The sequence below is a fragment of the Oncorhynchus keta genome, chromosome 2, assembly GCF_023373465.1.
Source record: "Oncorhynchus keta strain PuntledgeMale-10-30-2019 chromosome 2, Oket_V2, whole genome shotgun sequence".
In the NCBI taxonomy this organism is placed as follows: domain Eukaryota; kingdom Metazoa; phylum Chordata; class Actinopteri; order Salmoniformes; family Salmonidae; genus Oncorhynchus; species Oncorhynchus keta.
In genome coordinates this window covers 60,913,828-60,932,358 of record NC_068422.1, presented here as the reverse complement: position 1 = coordinate 60,932,358, position 18,531 = coordinate 60,913,828, and the positions used below count along the sequence as shown (strand labels likewise).

The window sequence follows — 18,531 nt, the reverse complement described above, 5'->3', positions numbered from 1 at the left end:
CCTTTTAGTTTGTAAAGGGTTTTGGAATATGTGGAATATGTATTTCATGTCCCAGTTTCTGGTCCGCTCAAGTCTAGCACTTACAATACAAAGGACTTATGTAAATGTAGTCAGGATGTTTAAGAAATAAACTTTTCATAAACCCTTAAAACATTGGGGAAAGAACTTCAAAAGACAACTATATTCTGTTGGGATTCTCAACTGGGGGGTGGGACTTTTGCAAGAATGTAAAAAAATGCCACACTGAAACGTTTATTTTGAAAGGATACGCCTCACCGGTTATTGTTGCTGACTTTACAACAATGATTACGCTAAATAGCGTTTCAATCGGTTCGTCACTTGCTCTGAGACCTTGAAGTAGTAGTTCCCCTTGCTCTGCAAGGGCCGCGGCTTTGTGGAGCACACACTGTTGTTGATATATAATAATATCACAATGATTCACTCTGCAACATTGTTTTGTTTTAAATGTGACCTCAGATAATACAGATCTTCTTATGACAACTAAGTATGCAGATGTGTTCTGCAGCCCTGTCATTTAACTCATGGGCTAGTTCAGTGAACTCAAAACGTGACTTTTGCTGCTTCCAATGTCAACAGCAAGGCAGACAACCCGGTCCCTGTCAAGAAGAGAAAATTGTTCATCAATTATGGTTTTACATATGTTGAAGACAGGCAGGGTGAGTGTAGCGTAAACCCTCTTAGCTAATGAGAGCATGAAACCCTCCAAACTGAAAAGGCATCTGGACACCAAGCATCAATAAAGATAAGACAAGCTGACTTTTCAACAAAAAAAATTTGTCAATATCTGGTGTCCTCACAAGATTCATTGAAGAACATATTCACCATTCAAGAAAAGACACTTCGGCATCATGCCTTGTGGCCCAGCGCATCTTAACCAGCGCAGAGGATCTCTCAACTTGACAACTTTCGCTAACTACATTAACATCTGCTAACCATGTATACAAATAAAATTAGATTTGATTTGTGCACTGAAATATTGGGAGAGTCAACCTGCCAACAAACAAAACTATACCCCTATCCAATGAAATGAGGAGGAGAATCCAGGACATGAGGACATGAGGACACGCAATGAATCAACAGGTGGGCTCAGGTCTATGTCAGACACGTCATAGTAACAGGACAATTTGCCCACCACCACCACCACCACTGCTGTGGTTAACACAATAGATATGCACCTGGGCCCCGTGGGACTGGCAGAGACAACTGGCCAGCTGCCATGACGGAAAGCACTGGGGTAGGCGGATAGTCACAGGGACCACTGCTTCCTACACAGGGAGGCATTGGCAGTGAAGGACATCCGACAATCATCTGGGTCTCCTAATTAAAATGGCTCTTCTTAATTTACATACATGCTACAAAACACACGTTTAACGGCAACAAAACAAACGGAATAGAGAAGCCTTTTTGTGTGATTGGGTGTACATGGCTTTCTTTAATACCATAATAGTAGACTGAAGAAGGCAGCTGCAATACAACATTACAAAATGTAATCATCAGCAGTCCATCATATTGGGTCGAACATTGTCATCCCACTCAAATGATACTGTATATATTATAACGCTGTAAGCCATGCTCATTAATAGCAGCAAACAGTTGTGGGGACTGGGGATTGTGCTGGAAGATTCCTTTGAAAATCTTTTTAGTTTCAACCTGCCAAGATGGCTGATGCTACTGGTGTAGTTTAGGACATACAGTGGGAATAGGAGCACTAAGAGAAAGAGAGGAAGAGAAAGAGAGGGAGAAGAAGACTCCTTTTACACACCAGCCTTACAATTCAGTTCTCCTGCACGCTTGCTGAGTTAGGTCAGGCCTGCACTGAGGTTGACCATGCCATTGTGTCAAGTCGTTCAAAACTGTTGCACAGCTCAACTCTTTCATGGCTGGGTGCTCCGCCTCACACTCTAAACTCTCTGCCCGGCGCCCAGCCTGTTTCGCTCCCTGAACAAGCCTCTGGTGCTGCTGTAAATGCCACTGCTTTGCAGTGAAAGACGGCCTGTGTGTTTGATCTAAATGGCAGCCCAGCTAATTGGCGTCTTTAATAATTCAGTATTCCTCTCTCTTGCAGTTTGGTCTGTCCTTTCTAAAGACACTTATGTGATGATGCCAGCTGACAAAAGAAAGTTGATAAGCTGACAAAAGAAAGTTGTAAGCTGATAAAAGAAAGTTGATAAGCTGACAAAAGAAAGTTGATAAACTGATAAAAACTCCACAAATGTCTTGTTAACTTGTTATGTGCAATGATATCGGGATAAGTGTGCTGAATTGCATACATTCAATAAATATTACTACAAATATTATATTCATGAATCACAAGTGTAGGAAAACACAGCTTAGTTTTGTTAATCCACCTGTGTGTGATTTTGAAATTATGATCGGAAGCAATCCAAGATCTGGCTACAAAACATGATAAGCATCAGGAAGTTTGGTCAGAAAATCAGAAAAGCAATCAAATTAGTAGTTTACCTTTGATGATCTTTGGATGTTTTCACTCACGGTCCCAGTTACACAACAAATGTTCCGTTTGTTCCATGGATTTTTATATCCAAAATACCTCCGGTTTGTCGCAGGGGAATGGAAAGAGCTGTCACTACAACGCAGACGAAAATTCCAAATAGTTTCCATAATGTAGAAACATGTCAAATGATTTTTATAATCAATCCTCGAAAATATATAATCGTGGTTAAGAGCTTTCACAGTAGATGGCTGTCCAAATCTACAAAACTCATCCACTTGCGCTGATTGTTCTGACTCATTTTTCAAAATAAAAGCCTTTGGGACTGTCACCATGAGTGGCACAGAGGTTCTAATGCAAAGGGACTCATGTCAAAATAGAAGCTTTGTTTTGATTTTCCTCAAAAGTTCGTCTGCTAAATCAAACGTTAGAGTGTTTTCTATTACTAATAATAATATGCATATATTAGCAACTGGACTGAGGAGCTAGGGACTTTTCATCCAAGCAAGAATATAAAAAACTGTAATAATTTTTCAAAATTGTTTACATTTATTTCACTTATAATTCACTGTATCACAATTCCAGTTGGTCAGAAGCCCTTTCACTAAGTTGACTGTGCCTTTACAGCTGAAAATGCCAGAAAATTATGTCATTTTAGAAAGGCTAATTGACGGCCAATCTACCTGTGGATGTATTTCAAAGCCTACCTTCAAACTCAGTGCTGACATCATTAAAAGAAATCAGCCAAGACCTCAGAAAACAGCCCTCCACAAGTCTGGTTCATCCTCGAACATTTTCCAAACGTGTACCACATTCATCGAAAACAATAGTATGCATGTATAAACACCATGGGACGTCATACCGCTCAGGATGGAGGCGCGTTCTGGATGAACGGGTTTGCAAATCAATCCCAGAACAATAGTTAAGGACCGTGTGAAGATGCTGGAGGAACCAGTTACAAAAGTATCTATATCCACAGTAAAACGAGTCCTATATCATCATAACCTGAAAGGACGCTCAGCAAGGAAGAAGCCACTGCTCCAAAACTACCATGAAAAAGCCAGACTACGGTTTGCACCTGCACATGGGGACAGAGATTGTCTTTTTGGAGAAATGTCCCCTGGTCTGATGGAACAAAATGGAAATGTTTGTTCACCACATGTTTGGAGGAAAAAAGGGAGGTATGCACAAGAACACCATCCCAACCGTGAAGCACGGAGGTGGCAGTTGTGGGGGTGCTTTGCTGCGGGAGGGACTGGTGCACTTCACAAAATAGATGGCATAACGAAGAAGGAAAATGATGTGGATATATTGAAGCAACATCTCAAGACATCAGCCAGGAAGTTGAAGCTTGGTCACAAATGAGTCTTCCAAATGGACAATGACCCCAAGCATACTTCCAAAGTTGTGGCAAAATGGTTTAAGGACAACAAAGTCAAGGTATTGGAGTGGCCACCACAAAGCCCTGACCTCAATCCTATAGACAATTTGTGGGCAGAACTGAAAATATGTGTGTGAGCAAGGAGTCCTACAAACCTGACTCAGTTACACCAGCTCTGTCAGGTGTAATGGGCTAAAATTCACCCAACTTATTGTGGGAAGCTTGTGGAAGGTTACCTGAAACGTCAGTGAAACTATTTTAAAGGCAATGCTACCAAATACCAATAGAGATGAATCACCCACTGAGGTGTGAAAGAAATAAAAGCTCATTCCACTATTATTCAATTTCTTACTAACTGACCTAAGACAGAGATTGTTTACTAGGATTAAATGTCAGGAATTGTGAAAAAGTGAGTTTAAATGCATTTGGCTAAGGTGTATGTAAACTTCCGACTTCAACTGTATATGAACGCAGCTGCCACTTCATTAAAGCCGTTAGATGCACTTTAATACGGGCGACAGTTTTAGTGCTCATCACTCCATTCTCTACCAGAAAGTTGGTTGGCTCTTGATGTCACGTAGATTGATATATTGCTATGTTTTCATGTATAAAGCCCTTTTACAAAAAGTCCCACTGTAGCTAACATCTTTACTAAACTTTAGACATGCGAGTTACCATATCCGGTCTCCGGGATGGTTAACTCTGGAAATGCCTTTGGTCTCTACTGAGTTAGATAAATCAGCTTTTGGTTTTCTTGCACCTTATTTGTGGGACAATCTTCAAAATGTTCTTAAATGTTATGTTTTGGTGCCTCTGGGGAAATTCAGAAAGCTGATTGAGGACCTTATTACTGATGACTTTTCTTTCTTTCTGCTTGCATTTTGTATTTATGTTTTGATGTGTGCATTTTCTGTCATTTCTGTAATTCAGGGTCCATCTGTAAAAGAGACCTTGGTCTCCCTGATAAAATCCAAATCAAATAAAGATAAAGATAAAAATCAATGTTGTTTCCTCACAGAGAGGGTAGGCTACGAAGCAGCTCTTTATTCCCTGTTTCGGTTCAGTGTGCTAGAGTCTAGTTAATGCACTCTTTCCTCACTGTGATTGGATTACATAGGAGGAGGAGGCTTAATCCTGACTGTCCTCTAAACCTCCACAGGCTCAATCTGCAGGTCTAGACATCCTGCCAGCCTCCACCACATCATCTCCACTCTGATCCCTGGCTGACACTACACCTGCTTACTGACTACTAGTCTGTGATTACATCCTAGACAGCTCCTGATGATTTCACTATCTAGGAATTACCCCATAAATTTCAGAATGAAGCTAGGAAACTAACCTGAGAGGAAATGCAACCTTTTTGTGACTAGATGGATTAACAACTCTGTGGGTTTGGTTTGAAGCCGCTCACCTTTCCCTCCCCTCCCTCAGGTATAAAGATGAGATAAGATAATTAGGTGGGTGGTTACATTTGTTCTATTTCACTTTTTTTTGGGCAAATCACACTGAGACACCCTCAGAGAGTGGGGTCAGAGCACAGGCTAGTCATTATTGATGGCAAGTGCCTTGCTCAAGGACACATCTTTCACCTAGTCGGCTCGGGGATTTGACCCAGCGACCTTTCGGTTACTGGCCCAATGCTCTTAACTGCTAAACTACCTGCCTCCCAGGATTCCAGGGTTGTGTGTGTGTGTGTGTGTGTGTGTGTGTGTGTGTGTGTGTGTGTGTGTGTGTGTGTGTGTGTGTGTGTGTGTGTGTGTGTGTGTGTGTGTGTGTGTGTGTGTGTGTGTGTGTGTGTGTGTGTGTGTGTGTGTGCGTGTGTGTGTGTGTTTTGCGTGCGTGTGTGCGTGCGTGTGTGTGTGAGTGTGCTTGTTGCCTGCTTGCCCTTCAAGGTTTGTTTCACAGAGTCACAATGTTATTTACATTTATATGACAGTTCCATTAGTGCGGCGGGCCCTGTGTAAGGCCCTGTGTAAGGCCCTGTAAGGGGCCTCTAAAGAGGGTGAAATTACCTCTCCCTCCAGAGGAGCCATCTGAAACATCCGGCCCTTTCCTGTTCAACAACAAATTATGAAAAATATGGAATATTACTGCCACAGACAGGGATATTAATGTCACTGAATAGTGTGTAATTCAGTTTGGCGATATATCAATCTGCTGAATTTCTGTATAGATAGTAATGTCCTACCTCATTTATTCACTGGCCTTTTCCATCAGATAAACCTGTAGGTTACATACAGTATGCAAACGTAGGCTAAAGCCGCATTCATAACTGGTTCTATCATGCGCCTTTTGTTCTGATCTTGTCCACATTCTTATTGTGCCCACATTGTTTTGACAGGTGTACAGGATTACCTACTCCGGAGGTAGTCAGGCACGCGTTGTGTCTGGATATTTTAGTGTAGACGGATCCGGACAGTGAAACCATTTAAATCATCACTATCCTGTTTCTGAAATCATCAGTCAGGTGGCAACATTGACTTCTGACATCAATATGTGTCTTAAAATCAATAAGTAAATCAATATATATATCTATGTATAATTTGCATACAGGGAAAGACCAAGAAATCTGGTCAGAATGTGGACACAGTGGATGGATAAGAGACATTTAAACACCACGTGTAAATGTATATCTGAAGGTGTGAGCACAATCAAAATGTGGACAAGATCAGGATGCATGTTAGCGCCAGGTATAAACAAGGCTTACAAGAGAGTGGGCACAAGTGATAGAAAGAGGAGGTTTAGCCAATCGTGTCTCTTAACATGTCCAGTCGTGTTTCTTAACAGTCTTTGTTCTGCTCTAAATACCAACACCTGATTGTTGATAGTCAGAGCTTGTCATTTAATGAGACAGACATGCTAATGATCAACAGATTGTCAAAAACGGTGTTAATCTTTGCAGTGTCACAGCTACAGCTAAGAAAGTCCTATGCTAACACAACGTATTTGATGATAAGACCGGACAGGATAACTAGCTTCTAATTGGCAAGTAGTGCTTGTGTTTTCAAGCCTTTAGAGAGCTGGTGTTATTATCGGTTTGGATGTTAGGCTTCACTGTTAGATGGGGTTAGTGGTGGTGCTGGTGGTGGTGGTGGGCTTGGTTGTTGGTGCTGAACAAGCCACTCTGTCAATGCCTCAGCCTCTCATAGCCTCCATCAATCTCTGCTACGCTGTGGAGGGAGGGAGGGAAATCACTCCTCATATTAGCAGAGGCACGATTCGTGTCTGAGACCTAATGTGCTTTTATCAATCCCAAACTACGTCTTCTCAAACTACGTCTTCTCAAGCTACGTCTTCTCAAACTACGTCTTCTCAAACTACGTCTTCTCAAACTACGTCTTCTCAAACTACGTCTTCTCAAGCTACGTATTCTCAAACTACTTATTCTTCGCTGCTGTTCCAATTCATGTAGGAAACATCAACCACACCACAGGAATGTTTTCTTATGCCTGAATGTAGGCTAAGATGTGTCATAGATTGAGGTAGATTTAGATCAGGAAGAATAAAAAATAGAAATATCTAAATCTGTTGGCCGAGGACCAGTGCATTGGAGAGGATAAAAGAGAGAGTGTGTTTTGTAGTGCACATTGTGTGCATAGTCAGGGATAGGAGGCAGCGGAGTGGAGTGGATGGATGGAGGGAAAGGCATGTGATGCTGGGCAGTGCTGCCATTGCCACAGATGGCTCAGGGAAACTACAGAGCTTACACCACCTAGATCAGCAGCTCACCTGTGGAGCCTGTGAAGGGACTTGCTTCCGCAGAGGGAGAACTGGGCACATCCCAACACAAACACACACACACACACACATACACACACACACACCACACTGTTATGTTATTTACATAGAGTACCAGTCAAAAGTTTGGACACACCTACTCATTCCAGGCATTTTCCTTATTTTTCCTATTTTCTACATTGTAGAATAATCGTGAAGACATCAAAACTAGGAAATAACACATATGGAATCATGTAGTAACCAAGAAAATGTAAAACAAATATTTAGTAGCCACTGATGACAGTTTTGCACACTTGGCATTCTCTCAACCACTTTCATAAGGTAGTCACCTGGAATGCATTTCAATGAACAGGTGTGCCTTGTTCAAAGTTCATTTGTGGAATTTCTTTCCTTCTTAATACATTTAAGAAAATCAGTCGTATTATGACAAGGTAGGGGTGGTATACAGAAGATAGCCCTGTTTGGTAAAAGACCAAATAGTCCATACTAAGGGAAGAACAGCTCAAATAAGCAAAGAGAAAAGACAGTCTTATCATTACCTTAAGACATGAAGGTCAGTCAATGAGGAACATTGACAATTTCGTCAAGTGCAGTCGCAAAAACCATCAAGCGCTATGATGAAACTGGCTCTCGTGAGGACCACCACAGGAAAGGAAGACCAAGGGTTACCTCTGCTGCATAGGATAAGTGCATTAGAGTTACCAGCTTCAGAAATCGTCAATTAACTACACCTCAGATTGCAGCCCAAATAAATCATTCAAGTTCAAGTAACAGACACATCTCAACATCAACTGTTCAGTGGAGACTGCGTGAATCAGGCCTTCATGATCGAATTGCTGTAAAGAAACCACTACTAAAGGACACCAATAATAAGAAGAGACTAGCTTAGGCCAAGAAACACGAGCAATGGACATTAGACCGGTGGAAAACTGTCCTTTGGTCTGATGAGTCCAAAAGTGAGATTTTTGGTTCCAACCAGTGTCTTTGTGAGTTGGTGAACAGATGATCTCCGCATGTGTGGTTCCCACCGTGAAGCATGGAGGAGGAGGTGTGATGGTGTAGGGGTGCTTTGCTGGTGACACTGTCAGTGATTTATTTAGAATGAAAGGCACACTTAACCAGCATTGGCTTCCAACAGGACAATGACCCAAAACAAACCTCTGGGCTGTGTAAGGTCTATTGGACCAAAAAGGAGAGTGATGGAGTACTGCATCAGATGACCTGGCCGATTATGATGGTTGGGATGCGCTGGACCGCAGAGTGAAGGAAAAGCAGCCAACAAGTGTTCAGCATATGTGGGAGCTCCTTCAAGACTGTTGGAAAAGCATTCCTGGTGACTACGTCATGAAGCTGGTTGAGAGAATGCCAAGAGTGTGCAAAGCTGTCATCAAGCCCAAATATTTGTTTAACATTTTTTTGGTTACTACATGATTCCATATGTGTTATTTCATAGTTTTGATGTCTTCACTATTATTATACAATGTAGAAAATATTAAAAAATAAAGAAAGACCCTTGAATGAGTAGGTGTGTCCAAACTTTTGACTGGTACTGTATACACTGAGTATACAACACATTAAGAACACCTTCCTAATATTGAGTTGCACCTCACACCCCCTTTGCCCTCAGAACAGCCTCAATTCGTCAGAGCATGGACTCTACAAGGTGTCGAAAGCGTTCCACAGGGTTGCTGGCGCATGTTGACTCTAACACTTCCCAAAGTTGTGTCAAGTTGGCTGGATGTCCTTTGGATGGTGGACCATTCTTGATACACACGGGAAACTGTTTTACGTGAAAAACCCAGAAGCATTGCAGTTCTCGACACAAACCAGTGTGCCTGGCACATACTACCATACCCGGGTGAAAGGTACTTAAATCTTTTGTCTTGCCCATTCACCCTCTGAGTGGCACACATACACTATCTATGTCTCAATTGTCTCAAGGCTTAAAATTCCTTCTTTAACCTGTCTCCTCCCCTTCATCTATACTAATTGAAGTGTATTTAACAAGTGGCTTCAATAAGGGATCATAGCTTTCACCTGGATTCACCTGGTCGTGGAAAGAGCAGGTGTTCTTAATGTTTTGTAAACTGAGTGTATACTAATCTAAACACACACACATGCATTCACTCACACGCACAAACTCACACCAACATCTGCAGGTATATGCACAATAATGTATACACAGCACATTCATAACCACACACTGTTGCTCTTGTACGTAGCTCTACAGGCAATGGGCGTCTGACAGTGCCAGGGAGCTGAAAAAATGAGCTCCCTGTGCCAGCCCCGCAGTGCAGTGGACAGACCGGGCCATATGCTCCAGTCAGTGCTGTCATCTCTCCAGAGCTACAGGCCAGAAGCCAGAGGTCCTCCCTCGAGTCACCCACACCTCTCCTTGGGCTTTGGAGTACCTTGTATACCTTTAAAGATTTACAGTATATAGTATTTCACTTTACTTCTAACTTTTGGACCGCCTAATGCGCCTGAATTCATGTATCATAGTTGTGAATGCCTCTCTAGGCGTTGGAAAGTAACACATTCTGTGTCATATGCACCACAGGGGTTTCTGGAGAAGTCCCATGGTTCTCCATACTGTAGTTTCGTCCTATGACTAATTAAGCCAAGATGACAAATTGTACAACTGTGCTCAGGGAAATGAATGTGTATGCAAACATACATTTACCTCATTTAGCAGAGAAACTTACAGGAGCAATTAGGGTTAAATGCCCGGCTCAAGGGCACATCGGCAGATTTTCACTTAGTCAGCTCAGGGATTCAAACCAGTGCCCTTTCGATTACTGGGCCAATGCTCTTCACCGCTAGGCTACCTACCACCCCATAAAGCATGTTGATGATTAAAAACAGCAGTAGACTGCAGGCAGGATTGATTAGACAATCTAAACAGGGCTAGGCTGTAGCGGTGTTATATCTGCCTTTGCAAGCTAATAATTCATCCTTTTTAGGATGCAACACCTCGTGTTAGCATCCTAGGGGACTTATAGTTCCCATAAAAGGGGGGTGACTGCAACGTGAAAAATATTCTCACCGGAATCAAAGGGGGGATTCTCAGCTTGGTGAAAGGCTCATGAAACCCTGGCATGAAAACAGCTAAGCCCGCAGGTGTCCACAGCGCTGCCATACCTGGCAAACTCTCAACAAATGTCTGTATCAGCGTGTTTATTTAGAGAGAAAAGTCCTATTTTCAGTGTTTATGTGGAGCTGGTAGTTTGTTGCACCCTTGAAGGGATTAATAACATTGCTGAGCTGTGTGATGAATATCAGACACACGTACACAAACACACACACAGACACAGACACACAGACACACACACACACACACAGACACTTCTGTAAGCTGAGACTCTCACCCTCTTTCCTGGATCAGCATGGTCATAATTTATTCATGAAAACGAGTAGGGGGAAAAAACTGCTGAAAGTAACCGGGGCAACAGCTGATAACTTGATATTCCTTCTGACTGGAGCTGACTAACAGTATGGGTTAGAAAGGTTGAGAGATATGTGGGTGTTATGTACAGTATTTAGTGCAGCGTTTGCCAAAGTAGGGGTCGCGAACTCATGTGGGGTGGCCTGATTTGAAAATCTGGTAGCCATTATATGCAGTTGTAATAAACAGAGCGGTTTCTGTTTTCTTCCTACAAATGTCGCCCTATCTTTTGAACGGTTGAAACGACAAAAATATTATGACCCCATCACTGAACGATAAGATTATCAGGAACACATACAGGCCTTCTGTTTCCCTCTACGATGCCCACAAGCTACGCAGGAACAGAACAGAGTGGACAAGACCAGGCACTAAATCAGACTAGGGTGGAAAAAAACATCATTAATGGTTATGTTCTTTTCTACACAGAAGGTTATACAAAATGACTGCCTGATGATCTTCTGAACTTCTCAATAAATTTTTTGACGCATTTTAGTCACTTCAAACTATACTTTCTTCAGATTGAAATACTGTCATTATTACTGTCGGACTGATTTATAATAGACTGTCTAATTATAAAAGTAAACATTTGCCGTTGATTCCATCACTTTTTTTTTACATGGTGGGGTCGCAAAACATTTTTTATGTCAAAATAGGGTCAAAGACCCCAAAATGTTTGGGAACTCCTGGTTTCGTGCTTTTGAAGGGGCCCCAGTGCCCGGCAGTGATTACTAGCTAAACAAATCCTTCTCTACCCACAACATCCGGATAATTCAACTAGTCAGGTGACCCCTGGTGAGTTCTGATACTGCCCAGCTGTCTGCACAGCTATAGCCAATGATGCATATGGAATACAATCTACTCAATAACAGCACGTAACCAGAGGGAATTTGAACGAATAAGATAATGCAAAGTTTACCAATAAGAAGTGGGGTATCATCCTCCTCTTCAACTCTTAGAAGAAAGTGTCTGAGATAAGAAAATAAAGTAATTGAGAGATGCTGAATGCATCACCACTGACTGCCAGTCGTGTCATCACCTCTCAATAGTAAGTTGGCGTTTCTGTGCCCACTGCGTTGAATTTGCTGTGTTATGCAGTCATTACATAACCGAGCAAAATGCTACAGCATTGAGCGTTGCACGCACAGAGCCCGAGGGCGGAAAGGAGTGCATTTTATGTTTTGTTTCTTTGGTTACACAGTTACAAAGTATCGCTCACCTTTTTTTTTACAAAGTATCTAAGATCATGCTCACCTTTTTAATCAAAAATCGTCGATCCAAGTAGAATAGGGGGGAAACGTTTTAGAATACAGTCAATGTTGTCCGTCAGGTTTCACTCTGGATTTGTACTGCTATATGGCAAATTAATGGCCCACTGTAGTCTTGCATAGAAAATGCCCTTATGAACCATTTTTGCACTATAGTACCGGCTAATGGCAGGTCCTGTTTTTGTCTGTAACCCCGGATCATGTGAAATGTCTCTGTCCTGCTGTGTTCTGGGGACATTAAATCTGTCTAAATGAGCCAGAGCACGGCTGGAGTCTAAAATAGCTCTGCACGCAGGCATACAGGCAGCCCTCTGCAGCACAGTGATGGAGGGTGGAGGGAGCAGAGGCCGGGGAGTTAGTCAGCTGCACGGCTCATTTGAAATCAAGCAGTCATTACTGAGACTCCTGAACAGCATCTTTTACTGTCCCACTGAGCACAGAGCACCACCCGAGGAGAGGACCCGCTACCTGACTCTGTATGAGTCTCTATCAGGCGCAGATACCTGACTGTATGAGTCTCTATCAGGAGCAGATACCTGACTGTATGAGTCTCTATCAGGAGCAGATACCTGACTGTATGAGTCTCTATCAGGAGCAGATACCTGACTGTATGAGTCTCTATGAGGAGCAGATATCTGACTGTATGAGTCTCTATGAGGAGATACCTGACTGAGAGTAGCTCACATACATTCATTTACCTCAAACCCATTTGAAACCCTCCAGAATAATGTTATAGAACAGAATGCGGTAATGTGATGGCAAAATATACACTGAGTGTACAAAACATTAGGAATAACTTCCTAATATTGAGTTGCACCCCCTTTTGCCCTCAGAACAGCCTCAATTCGTCTGGGCATGGACTCTATAAGGTGTCGAAAGTGTTCCACAGGGATGCTGGGTCATGTTGAGTCCAATGCTTCTGACAGTTGTGTTAAGTTTGCTGTATGTGGTGGACCATTCTTGATACACACAGGAAACTGTTGAGCATTAAGAACCCAGCAGCATTGCAGTTCTTGACACACTCAAACCGGTGCACCTGGCACCTACTACCATAGCCTGTTCAAAGGCACTTCAATCTTTTGTCTTGCCCATTCACTCTCTGAATGGCAGACACATACAATCCATGTCTCAATTGTCTCACAGCTTTAAAAAAGCCTTCATCTACACTGATTGAAGTAGATTTAACAGGTGACATCAATAAGGGATCATAGTTTTCACCTGGATTCACCTGGTTAGTCTATGTCATGGAAAGAGCAGGTGTCCTTGATGTTTTGTACACTCAGTGTATACCTAATACACTTTATACCTGGCCTCATCTGATATATGAGAGCCATTGTGAATGTTCCTACTGTTTCGTTTAGCTAAACCTGCTACTGAAAATATTGTTTTCCCAGCCCTATGCAGAGGAAGTGGAACTCTCATCCAGTCTATCATTAATAAAGATCTCATTTACTCCGGCTCGCAATGCCTTCTCTCCTCATTAAACCTCTCAGTGTATCGCCCCGGCCCAGCCCGGAGGTGACAGGCTTAAGTAATCCACAGCCACAGTGCCATTTGCCTTGCTTCCCCACACCCGCTCTCTGAGAGAGTGATGCTGTTTACAATTCCACAGATTCAATTATCCCGCTGTATTTGCCTCTATTCCCAGATATCCCCTGCGGTCGGGGTGGTAGAGAGCGATTTAGCGGGTGGTTCACACATATGACGATGGTCCGGGGCAAATGTATCTCAAGCCAGTCGGCCTGACTGACAGCGTTTTCGCCCTCTCTTTCTCTCTCCGCTTATTCCCTTTGTGTTACAGGGCCTCCATGGAGCCCGGCAGCTCTAGTAGCGTGGTTGTATGTGCTAGACAGACTTCCAGTGCACTGTGGGATTGTGGGTTATGTGAGAGCTGAAATAACTGTCCATTGGCAGGCTTTCCCATGGAAAGCACCAGACCAAGACTAGCAGCCGCCACACAGGAACAGAGCTCACAGTAGATAACAAGAGTCTCCTCTAACAGGCCTCTTTCCACCGTTCAAATTTGGATTATGTTTAGTCACCAGACAGCCAGGACAGCAGTCATGTCATATTCAGTGTCTCTTCTTATGCTAAACATTTAATTTGTGTTGATGTTGCTAACTACAAACATAGAATCCAGGTCCATCGGCATAGGCTAAATTGTTTGACCTACCACTGTTTGAAGGTTGGAGATATCCTTGGGCCTTTTGAAACCTCTTTTAAAATGTTACATGTATTTACCTGATATACTCGTCTTTATTTCAGCTATGATGAATGTGTGGGACCAGGTGCGACACAGATATACGTCCCCACAGATGACCCCCCTCCATACTCCCTCACGGACCCCTGTCAGCGGGGCCACCAGCAGGCCACCTACACCAGCCTGGAGATGGAGGAGCCGTCCACTGGAGCTGGGGCCTCTTGGGTGTCCGCCAGCAGCGCCGCCGCCTCCCACTACCCAATCGGACTGCACGAGCTCCGGCAGCAGCCAATATCCTCCATCTCCCAGTCAGCGTTCCCCCTGGAGGAGGCGCCCCCGTACGAGGTGGTGGTGAGCAGGCAGAACCAGCCCATCCCTCTGATGCCCATGGACCTGCTCAAACATCCCTCGGAGGACAGCCATAGTCCCCAGAGAGCCCGGGCTGTCGCACACAGAATCCTGTAGAGCTGACTGGGCTAGTCCACTCCAATGCTCTTCGTGTGGACAGCCACACCCCCCACCCCAGTCTAAGTAGGACAGCCTGAAATCTCTCTTCTGCTTCTTCCAGTGTCCCTTTGTGCATGACAGGCAGTATCAAAAGAGATGGACTTTCTGGACTGAAGCGGAAACTTTGGGTTGAACCTGAACTCTGAACCTACAAGCTGCGTCCCCCAACTCCCAAGATGTTACCCGCACCACTCCTCACTCTCTCTCCCTTTACTACTGGGGCACTGCCATGACATCACAGGGCTACTACTGGTTACCTGGGGCTGGGAGTGTGGTCTTTCTCTCCAAAGGGAATTCACTTCATACTGTACAATGGTCTCAGTTTAGGAGGCATTCACGCATTTAGGAAGCATTATCAAAGTCTGTTTTTAGCACACAAAAAAACACTAGAGGTAACCTGAAGTGGTTTCACATAGATATTCTGTATGTACTGTTGGTTCTTGTTGTATTGAAATGGAATCGCTCTTGATAAAAAACACTAATTTCACATTCCATCACATATCCATATGGTTTTATTAATATTTTCTACCTGCAAATAATATTTGATTTATATTTAGTTGACTTTAGGACTCTGACAGTCTGTAAAATGTCCAGTAATTTCAACTGATAAATATACCCCAGTGTTATACACTCTTAAAAAAGGTTATATCTAGAACCTAAAAGGATTCATCGGCTGTCCCCGTAAGAGAACCCTTTGAAGGACCCTTTTTGGTTCCAGGTAGAACACGTTTGGTTCCACATAGAACCTTTTCCACAGAAGGTTCTACATGGAACCAAATATGGTTCTCCTATGGGTACAGTCGATGAATCCTTTTAGAATTTTTTTTTTCTAAGAGTAGGTATTTTTTTTTGCACTATTATTTCAAATAAATTATTTTTGTGGTATATGGTTTTATATGGTTTCTGGATATAAACACGTTCATATGAGCTGGAAATACTGTCTATTCTCTATAATTAGGTTTCCCCTCTGGGGGCTGAGGCCTATTTAGATCCAAACTGTTCTGTTTCGGTCTCTAAACGTGTACCGCCACACATTCCTCTTCTCTTTCTCTCGCTACTCCTCTTTTTGTGGAGAGCTTTTTTAGGTGTTCACGAGCGAGATTTACTATGCGCTTGACCCATTCGCCAGCTAACATCAAAGTACAATATACCTTGTCGCAGAGATACAATGGTATTTGACAATTGGTGGGAAGGATAAATAATATGAGCACACAGTTTACTGTGATTAGGGGTTTACTATACTTTAGTACTGTCATCTTTGATATTATGATAAAAATAAACCATTCATTTTTACAAGTTATTATTCAGTCTAGACACATTGTATTTTTCGATATGCTGGAATATTTTTAATGGTTCCAAATTATTATTCAGTGTTTTGTTTTTGGTTGTGAGTATTCATTGTACAGATAAACTGTCTCCAGTTGAACTGTTCTTACATGTCTGTCATCTATGTATAAATGGTATAAAAATGACTGTGCCTGCCAAGCACTAAGTCTAAGACTGTTAGACTGCTTAACATTGTAGCCATAGTAACTTGAAACACTGATTAACAAATCAAGAGCTTTCCTTTTCCAAATGGCTTGTTCTTTTTCAAGGCTTGTGTTACTTTGTTAAGTTATTCAGATAAGGCTATGTTCATCATTGAAACCCCAGAAAAAAGAAAAGCAGAAAATGTCCATATTTTGTGTATAAAACCGTATTTGTGGAGTCAATGACCCCCTGTCACCTTTGCGTTTGGCCCAGAACTTGTTCTCTGTTCCAGCCCCCCTCTCTTTCTCATTGTCTCCCTCAGTTATCTTACCAAATCCCTTATTGTGAAGTGAAATCCTCACTGATGAACCCTTAAAGAATATTTTATAAATGAATTAGTCGCATGATTGCATTGCTGGCATTGTGGATAAAAGTTATAAAGAGATGAGTATTTATTTAGAATAGCTTTATCAATAATGTGTATAACTGTGGAAGGACTACTATTAAATAGTTGTTGTGAGATTCACCAGAATGTAGATGTACGACAACACAGATGCTTCGCACTAGACAGAAACGTCTAAAGATTAAAGATCAACAGGTTATTTTTCTTGCGTTACATTCTTGTGCCAATCATCATCGAATGGATTTGACTTTGAAGAGAGTCTGTTAAATGGCTTTTAAAAACCAAATGCCGTTCTCATCACTTGTTAATACATATTCTATTTGTGGTCAGAATGGTCATGTCAAGCCCTATAAACAAAGCCACGTTTGGGCTGAAAATGATGTGTTAATAATTTGACAATGAGCATTATTGCTTATTGTTATGTAGCTGCGGCAAATCTAGCGATGCGATACAATAATAACGATGTTCTTGTGTTTCATAAACTGAAATCTTAAAAGTGCAATGCAGTGAATATAAGTACAACGTATTAGATTGTGTGCATCGTGACACACTCAGAGTCATCCAGAAATGCAACTTTACCTGCCTTTACAAGTCAGTTCGAAAAGCAATGTAACTGTGTTGGAAGACCTCGTCCAGCACCTGTTGAGGTAAAACTGCAATGCGGTTCACTCTGGTCTTACATGCTGTTTTGTCTTTGTTGTTTACTTCCTTTGGGTAACACAATAAGTCCATGTTCAACATAAATGTGAAATAATGTGTAACGCTGTATACGTACACTTCCAATGTATAGTTTCCCCTATAAGTCCAACTGTTGTGCACAACTGTCCTGTGTGACAAAAGATTCTTGTTTCCTATAATCACAGTCATCGACGTATATCCATGTTTTGTAATAGAGCTTTTATTCATTTCTTATATTGGGGAAATTAAATACATTTGACCTCTATGATTCGAGTCGAGTGTGACTGTTCGTCCTGGTTTTGCCACTCTGGGCATTGGAATCGCCTTCCTGTTTTACGTGTAGGCCACATCTAGGAGTAGTAGCTGTAATATAGGAGGAGGACCATTACTATTGATACACATAGAGGGATAGTAGAAGAGGGAGCTGGGAATGAGGAGTGTTTGTATAGCATCCAAAAGTGCAGAAACAGTGTGGCGCAATTATCTACATTGGCTAAGTGTTTCCCCTAAACGTTTAACCAATCGAATCCTGCCATGTATAACGCATGGGAATATGTTGTGACATCCTGTCTGTTGACAGCCATTCATTCCCCTCTGATCTGCTCTGAATGTTGTGTTCGGGTGGTGGGCTAGCTAGCTAATGTAAATCCGGATGAGCAGATGGCCTGTGCCGTTGCTCTGCTCCTAATTACCCTCGTTGCCCAGTGCAAGGCTCCTATTAGGGTGTGCCAGCAGAAAGCTAATTTCATCTAGTGCCACTGCACTCTAGATAATAAGTCCACAGCGTCCATTATGAGGCTTTGTGAATACTGCACTCACCCAGATCTTATTGACTTAGGAGGGGAATCATTTCAAACTGTGTTTTCCTTCCTGATGTGACTGACAAAGCAGAAGAGATCTCTCTTGAGCTGCTCTGGTCTCTGTGGAGAGTTAGAGGTGACCATAGGTCAGGGGAACATCATCTGTGATAG

General features: G+C 42.4%; 1 protein-coding gene across 4 annotated transcripts in view; it reads left to right on the top strand.

Annotated features, from left to right (window-relative positions):
• LOC118358265 (protein BEAN1-like) overlaps positions 1-17,825 on the top strand; it is a 54,359-nt gene extending 36,534 nt beyond the window's left edge. For all 4 annotated transcript variants that reach the window (XM_052480209.1, XM_052480213.1, XM_052480226.1 and 1 more), the window contains one exon: positions 14,568-17,825. In XM_052480209.1, the coding sequence (XP_052336169.1) occupies positions 14,568-14,967 (400 nt within the window). In that variant the 3' untranslated portion in view covers positions 14,968-17,825. The remainder of the gene's footprint in view (positions 1-14,567) is intronic.
• The last annotated feature ends 706 nt before the right edge of the window (positions 17,826-18,531 follow it).